Here is a 20,786-nt window from a genome sequence, read left to right on the forward strand (position 1 = left end):
AAAATAAAATGTAGGACAGCACCAGATACATAAAATATGTCATTTCATAAACAGTAACATGTTTAGATGTTTTACTAAGTATACAAGATAATGAAAAGGCCCAGGGGTTGTTTCCTGTGCCATGATATACAAATATTTAGACCTCAAATATTTCTGAAAAAAAATTGGTATACTTTAACTTAAACATTCTTTGCATTCTTTAACACAACCAAAAATATTCAAAATATTTAGCTAATATTCATTAAAAAAAACAGAAATATGAATTAGTGTCAAATTTAACAAAAAGTAAGCTGAAACCTGATTAGAAATTTGAAAAATACTTATCTGGGTACACTTCTGAGAAGACTTTTTAAAAATATATACTTTAGATTCAATATTTAGATTAAACCGTACAACTGATAACTATCCAACTCAGAAAAATATTATGCAAGAAATATTCTCAGATAATTCTGTTCTTAACTGGTTAAAAAAATTCATTGTAACATATACAGGTGAACTTGAATGGGAGGTTAATACCTTTGGTAGGTCCTTTCCTGTTCTGCATGGCCTGTTGCTCCTCAGTAATATTTAAACGCCTAACGACATCTGCCAGAGCGGACTTGAGCAACTGAATGTCATCTTCCTGCATCTGAACACGTTGTTCAAGTGAAGCTATGCGGTCCGTCACCTCCATACTGCTGGCAGCAGAAGCACTGTCATCTAAAAATACACACACACACATATATATATTATATTTTACACATATAAAACATTTATATTGCTGCCTATCTTCTAACCAACTTTAGACTTCTCTCAATTAAACGTTAAAACCCCAACCCTTCCTTACTGTTACATTATGCTTGCTTCAAGGTAACTATTGATAGATATGTAGTCTAAACATAATTGTAAAAACTATCTGAGGAAAGCCATTCCCCCAAAACAGAGAAAGATACATGCTGCTTTTATTAGAAAACAATCACTCTTGTCAAAATGGAATTCAGTTAATTTTACTTTAATTTGAAACATTCTGCCAGTAATTCATAGAGAATATAATTTCCCCTTCAAAAAGGTGCAGAATGGTGAATTTCTCCCATTAATTATACAGTAAATATCTTCATATAAATTGTGTGATCCAGATAAACCTAGACAAAAGAAAGATACTATAGAGACTATTTCCTGGCATATTTGTTATAGACTAAAAAGCAGGATCTTTATATTAATTCTTGCCAAGAAAACTGCAGGGAGCCAAGAATTGGAAACAATAAAATGGAAGGGAAAAAAATATTTAGTTCATCACAGATGCCCATATGCTTGCACAAAATGTTCAGTGTAAATGGAAATACTCACCACACCATTCCTCTCCACAGTGTTTAGTTAAGCACTATGAACAATTAAATAGGAAGGTAAGAGATCTGAAGAAATACAATCTACAGATAGTCCTTATTTAATGACAACTGGAAGGCTCTCATCTCCATCCCGGTCCCTGTCATAAGTGGCGTTCCCCAGGGAAGCGTACTAGGTCCTACTCTCTTCATTCTCTACATCAATGACCTCTGTGACCATATCGAAAGCAACTGTGTTCTTTTTGCCGACGATGTGAAACTTTTCAACACCACTGACAACACACTCACTCTTCAAAAAGACCTGGACTTTGTTTCAGACTGGTCTAACACCTGGCAACTTCAAATATCAACCAACAAATGCTCTACCCTCCACATCGGCAAAAAGAATCCAAACCGTACATACGAACTGAATAAACAATCTCTCACTGTCAACCCACACTCAGTAAAAGACCTTGGAATACTAATATCGAATGACCTAAGTGCTAAAGCCCACTGCAACAATATCGCCAAAAAAGCTTCTAGAGTTGTTAACCTGATCCTACGCAGCTTCTGCTCAGGCAATCTCACACTACTCACAAGAGCCTACAAAACTTTTGCCAGACCCATCCTAGACTACTGCTCATCTGTCTGGAACCCATACCACATCTCAGACATCAACATGTCCAAAGATATTTCACCAGAAGAGAGCCCTTCACTCCTCCACTCAAAACAGAATATCCTACGAAAATAGACCAACAATCCTGGGCCTAGAAAGCCTAGAACTACAGCGCCTAAAACACGATTGCCCACAAGATCATCTGCTGCAACGTCCTACCGGTCAATGACTACTTCAGCTTCAATCGCAAAAACACAAGAGCACGCAACAGATTCAAACTTAATATGAACCGCTCCAAACTTGACTGTAAAAAATATGATTTCAGCAATCGAGTTATCGAAGCATGGAACTCATTGCCGGACTCAATTGTGTCAACCTCTAACCCCCAACATTTCTCCCTTAGACTCTCCACGATTGACCTCTCCAGGTTCCTAAGAGGCCAGTAAGGGGCATACATAAGTGCACTGGTGTGCCTTTTGTCCCCTGTCCAATTGTCTTTCCTTTCTCTCACTTATCATATATATTTTCTTTCTTTCATATATCCTCTCCTCTAAGTTCACTTTACCCTTATATATATTACTACATGTCTATTTTTCTTCCTATGTATTTGTGTATTGGACAAATGAATAAATAAAATAAATAAATAATAAATAAATAAATTTCCACTGCTAAACAACATAAAGTATAACATTAAATGACCGCCTTGATTACCAGTGAAAATTCAATCACTTCCAGTTGTCATCATTAAGCAAATCACTGTAGACCATTAAGCAAGGATGCCTTATGGTTTCCATAAAAATATTATATTATTTATAATAACATATAAATATTATTATATCTTTACATACCCCCAATATGTACTTGACAAAACAAATAAATAAAAAATAAATAAAATAAAATAAATAAAAATTTTGCTTCTGGGAAGCTGGCAAAAGAAGATTGTAACTGTAGATCACTGTCAAAGTTGCTGAGCTTCCATATCATGATCACTTGAATGCAATGGCTGCAAATATGAGGGCTGTCAAAACTAAGCCCAAAGATAATCCAGCATGATCCAAGGAAAATAACTTCAAATTTATCATTGATCATCAGAGTTACATAATACACCATAAAATATAGTTCTCAAAATCAAATATTCAATTACAGTACAATTAAATATGAATTAAAATACAGTGGAACCTCAAGATACGAACCTAATTGGTTCCAGGGGGAGGTTCGTAAGACGAAAGGTTCGTAAGACGAAACATTGTTTCCTATAGGAAACAATGTAAAGTCAATTAATCCGTGCAACCCAAAAAAAACCCCGCAAAAAAACCGCTGCCGCCCAGCTGTGACCTTTTAAAACAGCCGCGCGGCTTTCCAGCAGCCTCTGAACACGAAACGCGGAAGTTTGGGTTTGGCGTTCGGCTTCGGGAGACGGCTGGGAAGCCGCGCGGCTGTTTTAAAATGTCACAGCCGGGCTGGGGGGCTTCCCAGCAACCCCCCCAGCCCGGCTGTGACCTTTTAAAACAGCCGTGCGGCTTCCCAGCCATCTCCCGAAGCCAAACGCCAAACCCAAACTTCCGCGTTTGGCGTTCAGAGGCTGCTGCAAAGCCGCGCGGCTGTTTTAAAAGGTGACAGCCTGGCTGGGGGGCTTTCCAGCAGCCTCCAAATGCCAAATGCGGAAGTTTGGGTTTGGCGTTTGGCTTCGGGAGATGGCTGGGAAGCTGCGTGGCTGTTTTAAAAGGGCACCGCTGGGCTGGGGGGCTTCCCAGCAACCCCCCCAGCCCGGCTGTGACCTTTTAAAACGGCCGCGCGGCTTCCCAGCCGTCTCCTGAAGCCAAACACCAAACCCAAACTTCCGCGTTTGGCGTTCGGAGGCTGCTGGAAAGCCCTGCCGCCCGGCTGTCACCTTTTAAAACAGCCGCGCGGCTTCCCAGCAGCCTCCGAACGGTTCAGAAAAAAATTGCCTCTTCTTACGAACTTTTTTCATGATACGAACGGCAAACCCGAACTTCCGGGTTTGGCGTTCGGAGGCTGCTGGAAAGCCGCGCGGCTGTTTTAAAAGGTGACAGCTGGGCTGGGGGGCTTCCCAGCAGCCTCCGAACGCCAAATCCGGAAGTTCGGGTTTGCCGTTCGTATCACGAAAAAAGTTCGTAAGAAGAGGCAAATTTTTTCTGAACCCCGGGTTCATATCTTGAGTTGTTCGTAAGACGAGGCGTTCGTATCTTGAGGTACCACTGTACTGCTGTCAGGATTTGACTGAAATTAGGAATGAAGATGACCTAAGCCAGAGTACCCCGACCTTTCTGTCTTCGCAACCTGGATGGGAAAAACGAGCAGGTGCCTTTACACATGCATATGTATATACAAACGAGGCCGTGAGTGTGCATGTGATGCAAATGGAGCAATATGAGCACATTCAACACAAATGGGGCTGGAAACATATGCACAACGCTCACCATGACACTGGCACAAGTGAGGTGTGTGTGCACACAAGTGAGCGCACTGGCCCGGTAGTGGGCTGTGACCCACAAGTTGGGGACATCTGGCCTAAGCCTACATGAGATGAGAAATATGAATACCCAAAACACATGTACAAGCACACACACACACTTATATATACATGGAATCGGGTTACTTATGGGACCGCCTTCGCCGCGCAAATCCCAGCGGCCGATTAGGTCCCACAGAGTTGGCCTTCCCCAGGTCCCATCAACCAGACAATGTCGTCTGGCGGGGCCTAGGGGAAGAGCCTTCTCTGTGGGGGCCCCGGCCCTCTGGAATCAGCTCCCTCCAGAAATTCGTGCTGCCCCCACCCTCCTCGCCTTTCGCAAGAGCCTTAAGACCCATCTATGTTGCCAGGCATGGGGCAGTTAGATCATGCCCCCCCTCTTTCTGATCATTAAATGTTATGTGTGGATGTGATTGAGTTAATTGACTGCTTTTTAATGTAATGGGATTTTAGCTTAGAGTTTTTAACTACAGTATTAGATTTGTACACATATTGTTATTGTATTGTATTCTGTGAGCCGCCCTGAGTCCTCAGAGAAGGGCGGTATACAAGTCTAATAAATCATCATTATCATCTTCTTCTTGATATGCATTCATTGTACTTTGGAAACCATGAAGCAATGTAAACAGAATTGCACATCTTATCTTTTATTTGTATGATAGTTCAAGGTAAACTGTGTACTTGTCCACTCTGTTCTTGTAAATCCAAGGCCCCTGCTCTGAGATTATTGAGTTTAAAAGCAGTAGAAAAATGGAAGCAGCAAAGCTCGAAACAAAAGAAAATTTCCAGCTCCTAGTTTTCAAACCAAGTTAGGTCATCTCAGACTTTTTATATTTCCTTCTAATTACAGATGCTGATGTTATACATTCTCTCCTTTTATGTGTGGGGAAAGGCCTGTGAAGCCTAACCACAATTATCTCATAAACTAAGTCAGCCTCTAACTAAGCAATTTCTGCTGTAAGCTCCAGAGTCTCTATAATGAAAGGTGGAACAGTTTGTTTTTCTAGCAATGCTAACCAGAAGCAAAAAATATAGCCTGGTTTTAGAACATGTGATTATGAATAGTGAGACATCAAACAGTTGCACAACACACACTGTATACATTTGGAAGCTATAGCTGTGCAGTTTTCTGTATTTTTGAGAGCCATTCAATTACTCAATTGGTAAAGCTTTATGTTTTTCCAATAACTTTGCTTTTTCACCATAAAACATGTTTGCAGTGACTAAATTATATATTTTAAATAACTATATGGAATTTCAGTGGTCAGAAATCTCTTTTGAGAAAATAGATAACTGAAGAAACAGGATTTTGAAAAGAATTAGTAATATGAGATTAAAAATGTTTGATTTGGAAAAACTTTATTCCAGGTTTGTTTTTTAATTACCGTATTTTCCGGCGTATAAGACGACTTTTTAACCCCTGAAAATCTTTTCCAAAGTGGGGGGTCGTCTTGTACGCCGGATATAGGACAGTGGCGCCGATATTTGCGATCGCTGGGAGGGGCGAGAACACCGCCTCCCAGCTGGGCGAGCCTGCGCTGCGCTCAGGCTCGCCCACACGCTGCCTTTGGCAGCACAAGCGTGCCTGTCCGGCCGGGGAAGAATCGCCCCTGCCGGACGTCAGTTTCAGCTGGGGGGGGGCGAGAACACCGCCTCCCAGCTGGGCGAGCCTGCGCTCTGCTCAGACTTGCCCACACGCTGCCTTCGGCAGCACAAGCGTGCCTGTCCGGCCGGGGAAGAATCGCCCCGGCCGGACGTCAGTTTCAGCTGGGGGGGGGCCAGAACACCGCCTCCCAGCTGGGCGAGCCTGCGCTCCGCTCAGACTCGCCCACACGCTGCCTTCGGCAGCACAAGCGTGCCTGTCCGGCCGGGGAAGAATCGCCCCGGCCGGACGTCAGTTTCAGCTGGGGGGGGGCCAGAACACCGCCTCCCAGCTGGGCGAGCCTGCGCTCCGCTCAGACTCGCCCACACGCTGCCTTCGGCAGCACAAGCGTGCCTGTCCGGCCGGGGAAGAATCGCCCCGGCCGGACGTCAGTTTCAGCTGGGGGGGGGCCAGAACACCCCCTCCCAGCTGGGCGAGCCTGCGCTCCGCTCAGACTCGCCCACACGCTGCCTTCGGCAGCACAAGCGTGCCTGTCCGGCCGGGGAAGAATCGCCCCGGCCGGACGTCAGTTTCAGCTGGGGGGGGGGGCGCGAACACCGCTTCCCAGCTGGGCGAGCCTGAACGGAGCGCAGGCTCGCTCAAACGCTGCCTGTCCGGCCGGGGAAGAATCGCTCCGGCCGGACGTCAGTTTCAGCTGAGGGGGCGCGAACACCACCTCCCAGCTGGGCGAGCCTGCGCAAAGCGCAGGCTCGCCCACACGCCGCCGTCCGTGCCTCAGTTCCGTGAGAGAGGGGGGGAGAGAAAGAGATAGCAAGAGAGGGAGAGAGAGGGGGGGTTAGCAACAGAGGGGGGGAGAGAAAGAGAGAGGGGGGATAGCAACAGAGGGAGAAAGAGAAGGAGAAAGAGAGAGGGAGAGGGGGCAGAAAGAGAAAGAAAGAGATAGCAAGAGAGGGAGAGAGAGGGGGGGTTAGCAACAGAGGGACAGAGAGAAAGAGAGAGGGGGGATAGCAACAGAGGGAGAAAGAGAAGGAGAAAGAGAGAGGGAGAGGGGGCAGAAAGAGAAAGAAAGAGATAGCAAGAGAGGGAGAGAGAGGGGGGGTTAGCAACAGAGGGACAGAGAGAAAGAGAGAGGGGGGATAGCAACAGAGGGAGAAAGAGAAGGAGAAAGAGAGAGGGAGAGGGGGCAGAAAGAGAAAGAAAGAGATAGCAAGAGAGGGAGAGAGAGGGGGGGTTAGCAACAGAGGGACAGAGAGAAAGAGAGAGGGGGGATAGCAACAGAGGGAGAAAGAGAAGGAGAAAGAGAGAGGGAGAGGGGGCAGAAAGAGAAAGAAAGAGATAGCAAGAGAGGGAGAGGGAGAAAGATAGAGGGGGGAAAGCAACAGAGGGAGAGAGAGAAAGAGAGAGGGAGAGAGGGGGGAAAGAAAGAGAGAAAGAGATAGCAAGAGAGGGGGAGAGAGAAAGAGAGAGGGAGAGAAAGAGATTGCAAGAGAGGGAGAGAAAGATAGAGGGGAGATAGCAACAGAGGGAGAGAGAAAGAGAGAGGGAGAGAGGGGGGAAAGAAAGAGAGAAAGAGAGAGCAAAAGAGGGGGAGAGAGAAAGAGAGAGGGAGAGAAAGAGATGGCAAGAGAGGGAGAGAGAGAGGGAGAGAGGGGAGACAGAAAGAGAGAGAAAGAGATAGTAAGAGAAGGAGAGAGGGGGGGAGAGAAAGAGAGAAAGCAAAAAAAAAAGAGAGAAAGAGAGATAGCAAGAAAGAAAGAGAGGGAGAGAGAGTGGGAGAGAGAAAGACTTTGATCTTTTCCCCAGGTATTTTTGTACCTACTTGACCAACATTATTAGTGGTTGCAAAATTGAATGTATGAACTTGTTCATTTCAATAAAAAGAGCCAGGGAAATGATTGAATGTTAAACTGGATGCATTTATTTCTGCCTGTTTGTATTTGTTCTTATGTTTAACCATTGAAAATGTACTTTTCCTCCAAAAAGAATCATCTTTTCATATTTCTTAGGCAACATTTTAAAATAACTTTAAAAGCTGAGGTCATATTATTCACCCTGCTCTGTATCATAGCACACTGCACAGTACTGAAAATTGGCAGGGTCACTAATGGTAAACCCGACAAGTTAAAATCTGTTTAAGTGACATTGCAAGAGGATAAAGACAAGTGCGGAAAGAGGAAAAAATGGATGGGCTGTTTGGATTGCGATATCATGATATCACATACAGATTCTCATTCCATAATAGATTCTCACATAGGTGTCAGCATGCTGCATGTTAGACTGAAAGATACCTGCAGAATAGATGGTAGGAGAAAGGAAAATAGCCAGGTTCACCTTTTTGTGTTGACAAATTATGATGAGTTATAATAATAAACTTAATTGTGGTGAGGAGAAATATGAGAGGCAGACAAGACAGATAGACAGAGACATATGGAGAGATAGACAGAAGAGTGCTCCCACTTGGCTCTCTCTCTCTAAATAATTCATTCATAATTTTAACAATAAGATCTTCATCATTAGTAATTAAAATATTGTGTTATCATGTTCAGAAATGATTTTTTTCTCAATGCAAGTACATCATAGACCTAGACTCAGTCAGGTCTATGATGTACAGAAGAGGGGTAGCCTTATACGGCGAGTATATCTCAAATTCTATATTTTAACTGGAAAAGTTAGGGGGTCGTCTTATACGCCCAGTCGTCTTATACGCCGGAAAATACGGTATTTCATTTTTGAGAAAGGTAAACTGCCATTCTAATGTCATCCTTAGTCATATTATTTGTATTAGCACATTTGTGAGTGTGGATATATTTTGATTTATTTTTTGCACTTAGTTTAAATACTGAAAGCTGCTTACAAACATTAAAATGCAGCACAAAAATACAAATTAAGTATCAGAAACTTAAAATCAAGGCAAACTATTCAAAACTAATTTTTGTATCACTATTAGTCCCAACAAGTGAGTGAACTTGGCAACCTTTGTATTCAGAAATAAATTAGGAATGGATCTGGACAGTATTTGAAATGAGAAATCACTACACTACTAGAACTAATGGCTAAATTTTAGGAGTGCATAGTCCTTGGGATTTAATTCTGGAAAAACATTTGACAGTTTGCCTTTTCTCAGAAAAAATATTTGAAGATTTACAAATAGTAGATTCTACCTTCTGAAGAACTCTTGGATATTCTTGAGTCTGCGGAGAAGGTGGCATAGAAATCTAAGTAATAAATAAGTAATAAATAAATCCTTACTAAATACTTCTTAATAGAGTGGCAGTTCTGTACTTTTTCCCTAAGTCCCACCAAATGACATTGTCTAGTTGACGGGACCTGGAGAAGGCCGACTCGGTGGGAACTAATCAGTCGCTGGGACTCATACGGCAGAAGGCGGCCCCGCAAGTAAACCGGCCCGATGCCATGTAGGGCTTTATAGGTCATTACCAACACTTTTAATTGTGTCTGGAAACTAATCAGCATCCAATGCAGTCCGCAAACTGTTGGAGAAACATGGGCATACCTAGGGAGGCCCATGAATGCTCACGCGGCTGCATTTTGCACAATTTGTAGTTTCCTAATATTCTTCAAAGGTAGCCCCATGTAGAGAGCATCGAGGTGATAATGGCATGAGTAGAGACTCCCTGTCCAAATAGGGCCAAACCTGAGCAAACGTCCCCCTCGCCACAGCCGAAAGATGATGGTCCAAAGTCAGCTGTGCATTGAGGACGCCTAAGTTGCGGACCCTGTCTGAGGGGGTCAAAAGCCCACTCCCAGGGTAATAGAAGCACAGATGGACATGTCCTTGGGAAGCATAACCCACAGCCACTCCGTCTTGTAAGGGTTGAGTCTGAGCTTGTTAATACCCATCCAGACCCTAACAGCCTCCAGACACTGGCACATTACTTCCACTGCTCCACTGAAATGTCTTAGAATGGAATGTACAGGTGTGGACAAAAAAATGGAAACACTTGACTTTTTGGCATAATGTTTGAATATGTTCAAATCAATCAAAATTTGACATATTTTAATGTTTTTTAAATTCTGTTATTTGATATGTTTTTTTAAACTACCTTTTTTTTTTTTACAGAAATTTGAGGAAATTGGTTATAACCTTCTAGAAATGGCAGATCTGTCAGACTTTCAAAGAGGCCAAATTGTTGGTGCTCGAATGGTAGGCGCTAGTGTAACAGAAAGTGCCCGAATATTTGGCATTTCAAGAGGTAATGTCTTAAAAGTAATGACTGCTTTTGAAAGAGAAGGGAAAACGTCCTCAGCCAAGCACAGGTCTGGTCGAAAGTCAAAGCTGTCTGAGAGAGACTGTCAGACTTTAAAGCGAATTGTTAGAGCAGATCGCAAGACCACAGCTCCTAAAATCACTGCAGAGCTCAATCGACACGTACAGAACCCATTTTCCTCAAAAACTGTTCAAAGGGAGCTTCACAAATCTGGATTCCATGGAAGAGCTGCAATTAGAAAACCTCTGCTCTCAAAGACAAATGTTTCAAAGCATTTAGAGTGGTGTAGAAACCACCAGAAATGGTCCCTCAAGCACTGGCAAAATGTGATTTTCTCTGACGAATCATCATTTGCCATTTTTCTGACTTCTGGCTGTGTTTACATTTGGAGACAGCCAAAAGAATCATTTCATCCAGACTGCCTTCTCCCAACCATCAAACATGGCGGAGGTTTAGTGATGATCTCGGGTGCTATTTCTTGGAAATCCGCCGGGCCAATGATTTCCCTTCATGGAAGAATTAACAGCCATCCCTATTTAGGAATTTTGGCTGACCAAATTCATCTTAGGGTTCAAGAACTGTTTCCAGAGGGGGGTGCCATCTTTCAAAATGATAATGCACCAATTTGTAGATCAAGAATTGTTAAAGAATGGCACGAGGAACATTCTAATGAAGTTCAGCATCTCATCTGTGCACCACAATCACGAAACCTCAACATTATTGAGCATTTATAGTCGATTTCCACCACCATCGTCTCTAAAAGAACTAGAAGGTGCTTTAACTGAATAATGGGCTAAAATTCCTTTGGAAACAATTAACAATTTGTATGAATCAATGACCTCGGGGAATTGAGGCTGTATTTGCCGCAAAAGGTGGCATATTAAAATATATTTTGATGATTTTTCAAGGTGTTTCCATTTTTTTGTCCACCCCCTGTAGTTGAAAAGAATTTCAGTTATGAATAAAATAACATTCAGAATCCTAAATTAAATCCTCACTAAAAATCACGTTTTCCTGATATTCAAGGAACTATTTAAATATTGATAGCACTATATTATGTGTTATTTTACTTTCTTCTTTCTTTTACATATACATTAAGTTGATAGTACCCTATCATTATACTGTACTGTATTTAAACTTTGTAGACTGAATTATATTTTAATGTACATTTCATATTCCTTTATAGTTTTAGGTTTGACTAATAATGATCCATGAGAATATTTATGTGGTTAATGACTGTTAATTTTTAAAAAATCTAACTTCTGTAGTGTATGATAGCACTCTTTTAAGAGATGGGGCTTAAACATTTTCCACAATAACTGATCTAGGTTATGTAGTTGGATCAGAAAGCTACAAGGCACTGGAAGGAATTAAAATCTGGACAAAAGGAAAGAATTGGCAATACCTGATGAACTTGATTTCTGAGGTGTGAGTTGAAGCAAGATGAAAAATCTGGAAAACTTGAACATCTAAGCTTTAGGTAATCTTATTTTGAATGCGCTTCAATTTTCATTTAGAAAAACAAGCAACATGAACACATTTATGATGTCAGTTAAATTCATCTGTATGCTACTCTATGTATCTTTCTTTCAATTGAACAGGAAGAGATTTGCAATTTTAGCAAACCTGAATCCCCAGTCTTCTATAATGACAATTTATATCTGAGGGTTCCATAACATTACAACAGCTCAATTAGTGACAACAGGAAACAATGTGACAGTATTTTTCAAAAAATGGCACTAAAACCAACTTATTTTTCTATCACTGATCCCTTAAATCTCATTCTAACAAAATGGAAAAAGCACTGTTTTTATTTAACATGCATAGTTTGCATTTTTATTATTTTGGTTTTAGAAATTACCGTAATGATATTGCTATGGATCAGTGATAAGAATTTTATGTACCATGGAATCAGATGGTCATCTAATTTATCAATCTATAATTTATGTTATTCAAATGGTTGTATAAATTATTGTTTTGTTTTTCTCAAATGTTCTGGAATAAAAACATATTCTATTTATATTTATGGAATAATTTAGCTCTAACTGACAGATAGTCCTCGATTAACAACCGTTCATTCAGTGACCATTCAAAGTTACAGTGAACAAATGGTACTTACACCTAGTCCTGAGTTATAGCTGCCAGTCACATAATCCAAACTCAGGCAACTAGCAACCTACTATACTTACAACAGCAAAGGTACTTTAACTCCTTCCACCTGCCTATCAACCACCATTTTGGTTGCTCTACACCAACAATATCAAGATCAAAGTAATTGATAGTACTGCTCTATACCACATTGGTAAGGCCATTTGGAATATAATCTCCAGCTCTGGTCACAATACAAAAAGGATGCTAAGGTGCAAGAAAGAAAGAAGAACAAAGATGATTAGGGGTCTGGAGACTAAATCCTAAGAAGAACAACTAAAGGAACTAGGTACATTTAACTTAAAGAAAACTAAAGAAGATAGCAGATAATAGCAAAACTCTAATACTTAAAGGGCTGCACAGTGTAAAGGGTGCCAATATATTCTCCATATCACCAGAGGGAGGACAAGGAGAAATAAATAGGTGCTCATCAGAGATCCAACCTGAAAATGAAGAGGATTATACTGGTGATGTGTGTACCTTGGATGTAGATAGTCTGCTATGTTTGTAGGCTACAATTATTACAGTACTATTTAATTGTGGATTTTCTATGTATCTTTTCTGTGACAATCATAAAGGCAATTGTACATAAACAAGAATACCTGCATTGATGATTTTGAACAGTAATGCTCTAAAAATTTATAATAATATTTCATAGGCACCAAGGATGCTGACGCAAGGCAAAAACACTGAGCACTACATATACGCACAGGCTGGGAAGGACATCAGAAATATGTGGTGGCCTCACAGTTCATTTTAACCTGACTCAACAAGTTTCCCAGCATCATTAGGGCCTGAGCTGTGGAATCAGACCTCAAAGGCCACTTACAATGAGCAGCACCACCCGCTGAGAAGCACTTTCTGCTATTGCCCTGTTTGGCAACAGAATGGAACTTTTCGTCTCCAACTCTACATTCTCTTTCTGGTGATTATTCCCACTTATCTCCTCAGGTGACACACCTCTCAATAGCATCTGCCCACACCCTTCGATAAGACTATTTCACAGAAAGAGGGTCCATCCTGGGTGTTTCGCCCCCCAGAAACTTAGCCCCCAACCAATCATCAGGAAGGGCCTATTCTGCCCTCCACCAATATAAATCCAGCGAAAGGAGAGAGGACGTGATATTGTAGCAAACGTTTTGCTGAACTGGTGACCATGCTATGGGGGGGGGGCACTTGGTTTACTTGGAAATTCAAGTAAATTTCAAGTAATTCAAGGAACTGAATTCCATGTTAGGATTGAAATAATTACCTAGTATTTCAAATGGAACATTTGCTTTACTTGGAGGTAAGAATTCCTTAGAGGACAATTAATATAAATCCAGCAAAAAGAGAGAAGTATGAAATAATTTGCCAAAATGCCTTCCTCTCTCTCTTCCCTCTCCCCAAGTCTTCTCCCCCCCCACACACACAAACACCAATACAGAAAGGAAGAGTTGGTTTACACAGAATAAGTCTCACCAGGCTAATCACACATCTCTGCACCCTGACTTGCTTTTCTTTTACACACACACACACACACACACACACACACACACACACACACACCCTTCTGAATTTCTGAGCTGGGATTCTCCTCAAAGTGGAGAAAAGGTGTGATATCCTAGTGATCTCAATTCACACACACACACTGAATGGCACATTTTCTTCAGCTTGAGGAGAGAATCCAGACGTGGAATGGAAAGATGCAGAAGATTGTGTGTCTATTTAAAAGAAAAGCAAGGCAGGATGCAGAGATGTGTGATTAGCCTGGTGAGACTTACATTGGCAAGCATTGTTTCTGAGATGGTGCTGAGCTCTCCAGCAAGAGTAGCAGGGACTTATGGCTTGATCAAGCTTTGCCAAGAAAGACAGGCAGGAGGCAGAAGGGAGTATATGTGAAGGAAAAAACAAGGTGGTCAAAAAGGAGAGCCAAGTCTGACCATTCAGCCGTGAAGACCTAAGAGAGAGAGCAAGAAAGATAGGAAATATGCGTAATGAGTTTCTCAGATTGTGAGGAAGTAGCTGATGATGTATTGAGTAATATAGAACATCAGCACATTTCCCCTGAATCAGAAAAGCACTAACAACACCCCCCCCCCCATTGCTTCAAGACATAGACAAGAGAGCAAAATATTCTCCCTCTTATGACATACTCACTGAGAAGAGGTACTAAAGTACACACCGTATTTTTGGGAGTATAAGACCCACCTTTCCCCCAAAAAAAACAGGGTGAAAATTTGGATGGGTCTTACACACCAAACAGCCATCCCTACTCTGGTTTCTGCCTGCTAGCAATTTACCTCCTTGCAGCAAACAGCAGCAGAGCATGATTAGCACAAGTCACTGATTATTTGCCTCCCAACATTCACCTGATTGATTGAAGTTGCTGGCAAGCCCAGGTGCTAAAATGAAAGTGAAACTAAAGCTGCAGGGAGGCAAATTGCTGCAGGAAGAGACAAAGGCTGAAACTGGCTGTTTGTTTTTTGCTGCAAGGAGGCAAGTCAATAACTATAAATGTCTGTAGAATATTCAAATTATTAGACTTATTTTTTAAAGACTGCTTTATTATTGTTCTAGACAATGTAACAAAATGAAAAAGCTTTCTAAAATAAATGCTTGATCTGAAGAGTCCCAGTGCTATTGTATCCTCTTTTAAATAACAAAGAATACTTCCAGAAATCCACATCAATTTTAAAGATCTATAAAAGTATAATAAGGGGCATGCATAAGTGCACCAAAGTGGCTTCCGTCCCCTGTCCTAAAATTTCTCTTTTACTAGTTACAGTAGTCTCGGTTATCTGTCCTTCAATAATCTGACATTCCGGATTATCCAACGTCGTGACTGCTTGGGGGCGTGGCTGTAGGCATTTCAGTGTCTGCCAGACATGCCCCCAAACATGGTAGCCATGACGGGGAAGCAAGCTGGGAGGAGGGAAGCGGGTGAGCAAGCGAGCGAGCCAAGGAGGGAAGTGGGCGAGTGAGCAAGAGAGCCAAGGAGCAAAGTGGGCAAGCAAGTGAGAGAACTGAGGAGCGAAGCAGTTGAGTGAGCGAGAGAACTGAGGAGCGAAGCAGTTGAGTGAGCGAGAGAGCCAAGGAGGGAAGCGGGTGAGCGAATAAGAGAGCCAAGGAGGGAAGCGGGTGAGCGAATACGAGAGCCAAGGAGGGAAGCGGGTGAGCGAATGAGAGAGCCAAGGAGGGAAGCGGGTGAGCGAATGAGAGAGCCAAGGAGGGAAGCGGGTGAGCGAATGAGAGAGCCAAGGAGGGAAGCGGGCAAGCGAGCAAGAACCGAGGAGCGAAGTGGGTGGGCGAGCCACAGTAGAGTCTGGATTATCTGACACTTTCAGCTATCCGACTCTCAGCCCACCCATTTATGTCGGATAACCGAGACTCTACTGCATCATGTATATAAATATTATTATATCTTTGTATACCACCAATACGTACTTGACGAAACAAACAAATAAAATAAATAAATCTGAAATGTCCTGTTTTAGTATTAAGTATTAGTATTAAGATAAGGTAGCTGAGTTAAACCCTGACTTAGTCATGTCTGGAGTAGATCTATTTAAATAATTGGGAGGAGTTAGTGTGATTACATTTAAGAAAACTTTCTGGTATTAATATACTGCCATAATGTACATTTCTCCAATTCTTTGCTATTTTTATGGGTCAGGCACACATGCACAAAAATACACAGCAAACAGTGAGCTGTTTGCAGTTTGCTATTTGGCAAATTGCTGGGAGGCAGAGGCCTTTTTCCCTTGTTTTCTTCCCCCAAAACTAAGGTGTGCCTTGTACTCCTGTGCGTCTTATACTCCAAAAAATACGGTATATCTAGTCTCTAAGATTATGAAACTTATCCCGTTTTAATTTTCAACAAATCTGATTAATAAGACCCTATGAGAATGTATCTTTAAGCATTGTGAGTGGCATTCTAGGCAAAGGAAGGAAGGAGAAATGAGAAATAAAGAGAAGAAATTAGCAAAAAAAAGACTGAAGGAAAGAAGGTTTATTTTACTCAACCAGGAGAGAAAAAGAAAAGGTGGATTGGGCAACACTTAATGGATGTAAAAATATTAAATATTAATAGATTAATATAATAAAACTTTGCTGTTCTGGTTAATTAAAAAACACATCACTGGCTAATTGATGAAAAGGAAATGTTTTTGTTTGCAGCTATACAGCTGTATTTCAGCAATAGCTATTTCAGAGTTACTATGGTCCACTGCACAGACAGTCAGGTGTTCAGATTGGATTTGGCACTTCAATCCATCTATCAAGTCTTTCCCAAGAATCTTGTTATTATTTTATTTTATGAATTGGTTATGAATGTCATATTGAAATATTCTTCACTTTCCCTCATTAGAGAGTTCATGTATATGTCTGAAAGATCTTCAAAGACGTTGAAGTCCTTCAACTAATTAACTAGTCCTTATAAGGCATTTGTGATAGTTGAAGTCTGAGACCCTTGTTCAGTGGCTGTGCAAAATAACTGGAAAGCCACATGAAAGTTTGTGGCCTGAGGTTAGCCAAATTTGGCCCAGGCGTTTCTTTAAAAATATTTCCCTGTAGAGTATGTGTAGAATTTTAAAACTAAGGCAAAACCAGATGCAACAAGAACAATATTTGTATCCACTTTCATTTCTTCTGTGTTCTAGATTCTTAAGTTAACAAGAAGCATCACTAAGGATACTAACTCTGACTCCTGATTTTTGTCTTTTCTCTAAACAAACAGAAAATGAGAAAACTGTTACAAAACCTTAAAATGCATTTAAAGCTATTTAAGACTTGCATTGTCTTTTACAGTTGTCATAATACAGTGCCTGGCTTCATTTTCACTTCACAATTTTTTACTTTTTACAGTGGCATCTAGATCAAAATTTAATTAACTAGATGCAAGTTTTTTATATACTTTTCAATTAGAAGGTACAGGTTAAATAGCAGTGTAAACATGTAGCAGATTCACAGAGAGCGCCTAGTTTTGTTTAGAATTTGGCAAAAACTTAAATATTGGCTTAGAAATTGATGAGATTGTGTATAAGAGACAGAAATCCCATGAAAAATTTAAAAAATTGAGCTAACCCGTAGCAGGTTTAACAGCATAAGAACGTATTGTTGACTCTTAACCAATTTTAGAACTGAATTATATTATAGAAAGATTGGTCAAGAAGTTGCTTCTGTATTTGTTCTGTTATACCTTGTTTCTGAACTGAAATAGTTAACATTTCTGGGGAAAATGATACAAAACTACGATATAGCAAAAACCTATCCTCCTAATCTAATGTGTATGATTAGTCAGCCACAACTAATTTATTGTAGATTATACAGTATGTCATAGTCTAGTGATGGCTAACTTTTTCCTCGCGTGACAAAAGCATGTGCACACATGCCCACACACATAATGCAATGCCTCCCACTGCTCCACATATGCGCCCACGACACACACGCCCCATGCCTCATTTTAGGTCTAGCAGGACTCTCTGAATCGTCTGGTAGGCCAGTTTTTCACCCTCTCCAGGCTTTCCTGGAGCCTGGGGAGGGTGAAAACGCCTGGCCCTCCAGAGGCCTCCAGTGGCCAGAAACAGCTCATTTTTTGATTTCCAGTAGGTTTGGTAGGTCTGTTTTTTGCCCTCTCCAGCTTCCAGAGGCTTTTCTGGAGCCTCCAGGAGGGCAAAAAAGGCCTCTCCCCCCAGCCCTCTGAAGGTCCTCCGAAGGCCAGAAATACCCTCCCAGAGCTGCTGCACAAGCTCTGTACTTATCTGGCATCCAAAATGGGCCGCGTGGAGACTCTTGAGAGGGGAGGGATGGTGTGGGTGAGGTCAGCTGAAAATCAGCTGGCAGCCCATACAAATGTGCAGTGGGGGTGACCTAGGGCAATAGCTCACATGCCCGTAGAGATGGCTCCATGTGCTACTGTGGCACACATGCCATAGGTTCGCCATTGCGGTCATTGTCAATTCAGCTATAAAGGATGGCTGGTGTTTACTGATAAACTATCTCCAGTACAAGGACTTTAATTTTTTTTAAAGATATGATATATAATACAGACAGTTATAAATCAGCTATGCCACAATTTTAAAAGCATATAAAACAGCTTCCTATTTGACAAATATAGCAGTGGTTCTTTGTCAAAAAGAGAGAGAGAAAAGGCCAATTCACTTGGATGAATGCTCAATCTTGAACCTTCTTGACATGGATGGAAAAAGATAAAAAGACCAAAAAGTCACTCAGAATCCAAAACATTAGTGCTTTCATCAAATCACTCAACAGATTTTCACCAATTATCATATAAAAATGAAGACTGAAAAGGATACAACCCCCATCTTTTTGCATTACACTTCCATCTTTGAAAAATTTACCAGCTGTCATGATGAGCTAAACATTGAATTTTAAATATTCTGGCAAATTCTCTGCTCTCATGGCATTGTATTTCCATGAAATCAACTAGGAGTTTAGTTTTTTTAGGATTGGCATTATAAAAAAAAATCTTCAGACAGAGAGTGAATAAAAGCAAGATAATCTTGTGGTAAGAACAACTGCTATGGAGATTCTCACTTATCCAGGTCAAAGTTGCCCCAATGTTGCTTTTTCAAGAGGCAACATGGAATTTTCTTATTTTTCTTTGAAGACTTTTCGCTTCTCATCCAAGAAGCTTCTTCAGCTCTGACTGGATAGTGGGAATGGAAGGATTTACTTAATGAAGACATAACAAACTCAATCTGTATAGTCTGGAGGACAGAAGGGAAAGGGAGGACATGATCAAAACATTTAAATATGTTAAAGGGTTAAACAAGGTTCAGGAGGGAAGTGTTTTTAATAGGAAAGTTAACACAAGAAAAAGGGGGCACAATCTGAAGTTAGTTGGGGGAAAGATTAGAAGCAACAGGAGAAAATATTATTTTACTGAAAGAGTAGTAGATGCTTGGAACAAACTTCCAGCAGACGTGGTTGTAAATCCACAGTAACTGAATTTAAACATGCCTGGTATAAACATATATGCATCCTAAGATAAAATACAGGAAATAGTATAAGGGCAGACTAGATGGATCATGAGGTCTTTTTCTGCCGTTTCTATAATTTATACTCCTTGCAAAGAGAGAGAATAGCTACTTCACACAGATATTGGATACTATGAAAGCAGCCAGTCTGTTATTTAATTTTGTTACTGCTACCTGTTTTTGTGCCTAGTCTGTCAAAATATGGGATTTCTCTTTTGCATGTCAAAATAACTTGTGACTGGTCTAGGTAAGTGATGGCATATATTGCTTCATCTAAAGCGGCAAAATATCACTATATTTAAGGTGGGTTAAAATGTGGTGGGAGATTTCATTCAATGATAACAGAGGGTAAGCAAAATAACTAGGCACCAGAAGAAACAGGCAACAGGAAATAAATGGTTAAGAATTGCTAAAAGCCATCATCTAGTGGACCTGTCATCTAGAAATTTATTTTATGTCAAGCTGGCCAGCTAGAAGAGCATGGCTCCAAGATACTAGTGGTGAAAACACACTAACCAGCACTATTTATTAGCAAAAGCTTGAGCAATATAATTAGTAACAAACAGTGCAGATTGTATCTTCAAACTCCCATCTATATCAAGGCCCCTCCAGTGTTATGCTATAAGGGATAACTAATTGTTATTTAATACAATTTCCTTAGGCCATTCCTCTCTGTTTCCATTAATGCTATTCCAAGACATATTTTGATTCCTTTAACTTGATGTTAACTGACAGTAATTGTTGATAAAATGAAATTATGTGCTGTCAGCAAGAAATGTTGCTACTAAATCCATATTAGGCTCAGGGCAAGACATTTCTAGTCTTAACTTCTTCCTCAAGCTTCTAATTAGACCTCTCCTCAAATGCTAAGATAGTTGTAGTGAGATACTAGTGGGATACTAGTGTAATGTATGTATTGTAAAGATAGTATACAGTAGTAGTGTAAATAAGTAAATATATTTTTCCAAGGTTTCCTACTGCTGCTGTGTTTCATTGAAGACTTCAACTCTATATCTACTGGTCTGTGGCTGGCTGGTTGGGTTGGTTAGCTGGTTAGACTGGTTTGCTGCTTGGGCTAGCTAGCTTCCGAAAGTGCAGCTCTGATCCTCCTCAAATGCTTTTAATTCTTCACTGTCCCAATTTAGTACTAGAAAATTATTAATATTATTAGAAACATTAAGATTGAATACTCAATGACACCTTAAATCTGTATAAGCTGATCTAGTTTAAGTTGTTTGTAATGTAAATTGTTTAGAATCACAAAATCCTTTTCTTTTCAGTGCTTCATCAATGCTTCTTAATTTTCATGAGTTTCTTCTTTGATCGTGTCCTTTCCCAAGCTCCCATTCCTGTCTATATTCCCTATACAGTGGTACCTCGAGATACGAGTTTAATTCGTTCCGGACCTGGGCTCT

The 20,786-nt window shown here is 40.9% G+C and overlaps 1 protein-coding gene across 6 annotated transcripts in view; it reads right to left on the reverse strand.

Moving 5' to 3' along the window:
• Positions 1-20,786, reverse strand: part of EML1 (EMAP like 1) — a 277,513-nt gene that overhangs the window by 49,236 nt on the left and 207,491 nt on the right. For 5 of the 6 annotated variants that reach the window (XM_070752505.1, XM_070752497.1, XM_070752515.1 and 2 more), the window contains one exon: positions 517-699. The exons of the other annotated variant lie outside the window; for it this stretch is intronic. In XM_070752505.1, coding sequence (XP_070608606.1) covers positions 517-699 — 183 coding nt within the window. The remainder of the gene's footprint in view (positions 1-516; positions 700-20,786) is intronic. 6 annotated transcript variants of the gene reach the window in all.

This window comes from Erythrolamprus reginae, chromosome 1 (assembly GCF_031021105.1).
Source record: "Erythrolamprus reginae isolate rEryReg1 chromosome 1, rEryReg1.hap1, whole genome shotgun sequence".
Classification (NCBI taxonomy): Eukaryota; Metazoa; Chordata; class Lepidosauria; order Squamata; family Dipsadidae; genus Erythrolamprus; species Erythrolamprus reginae.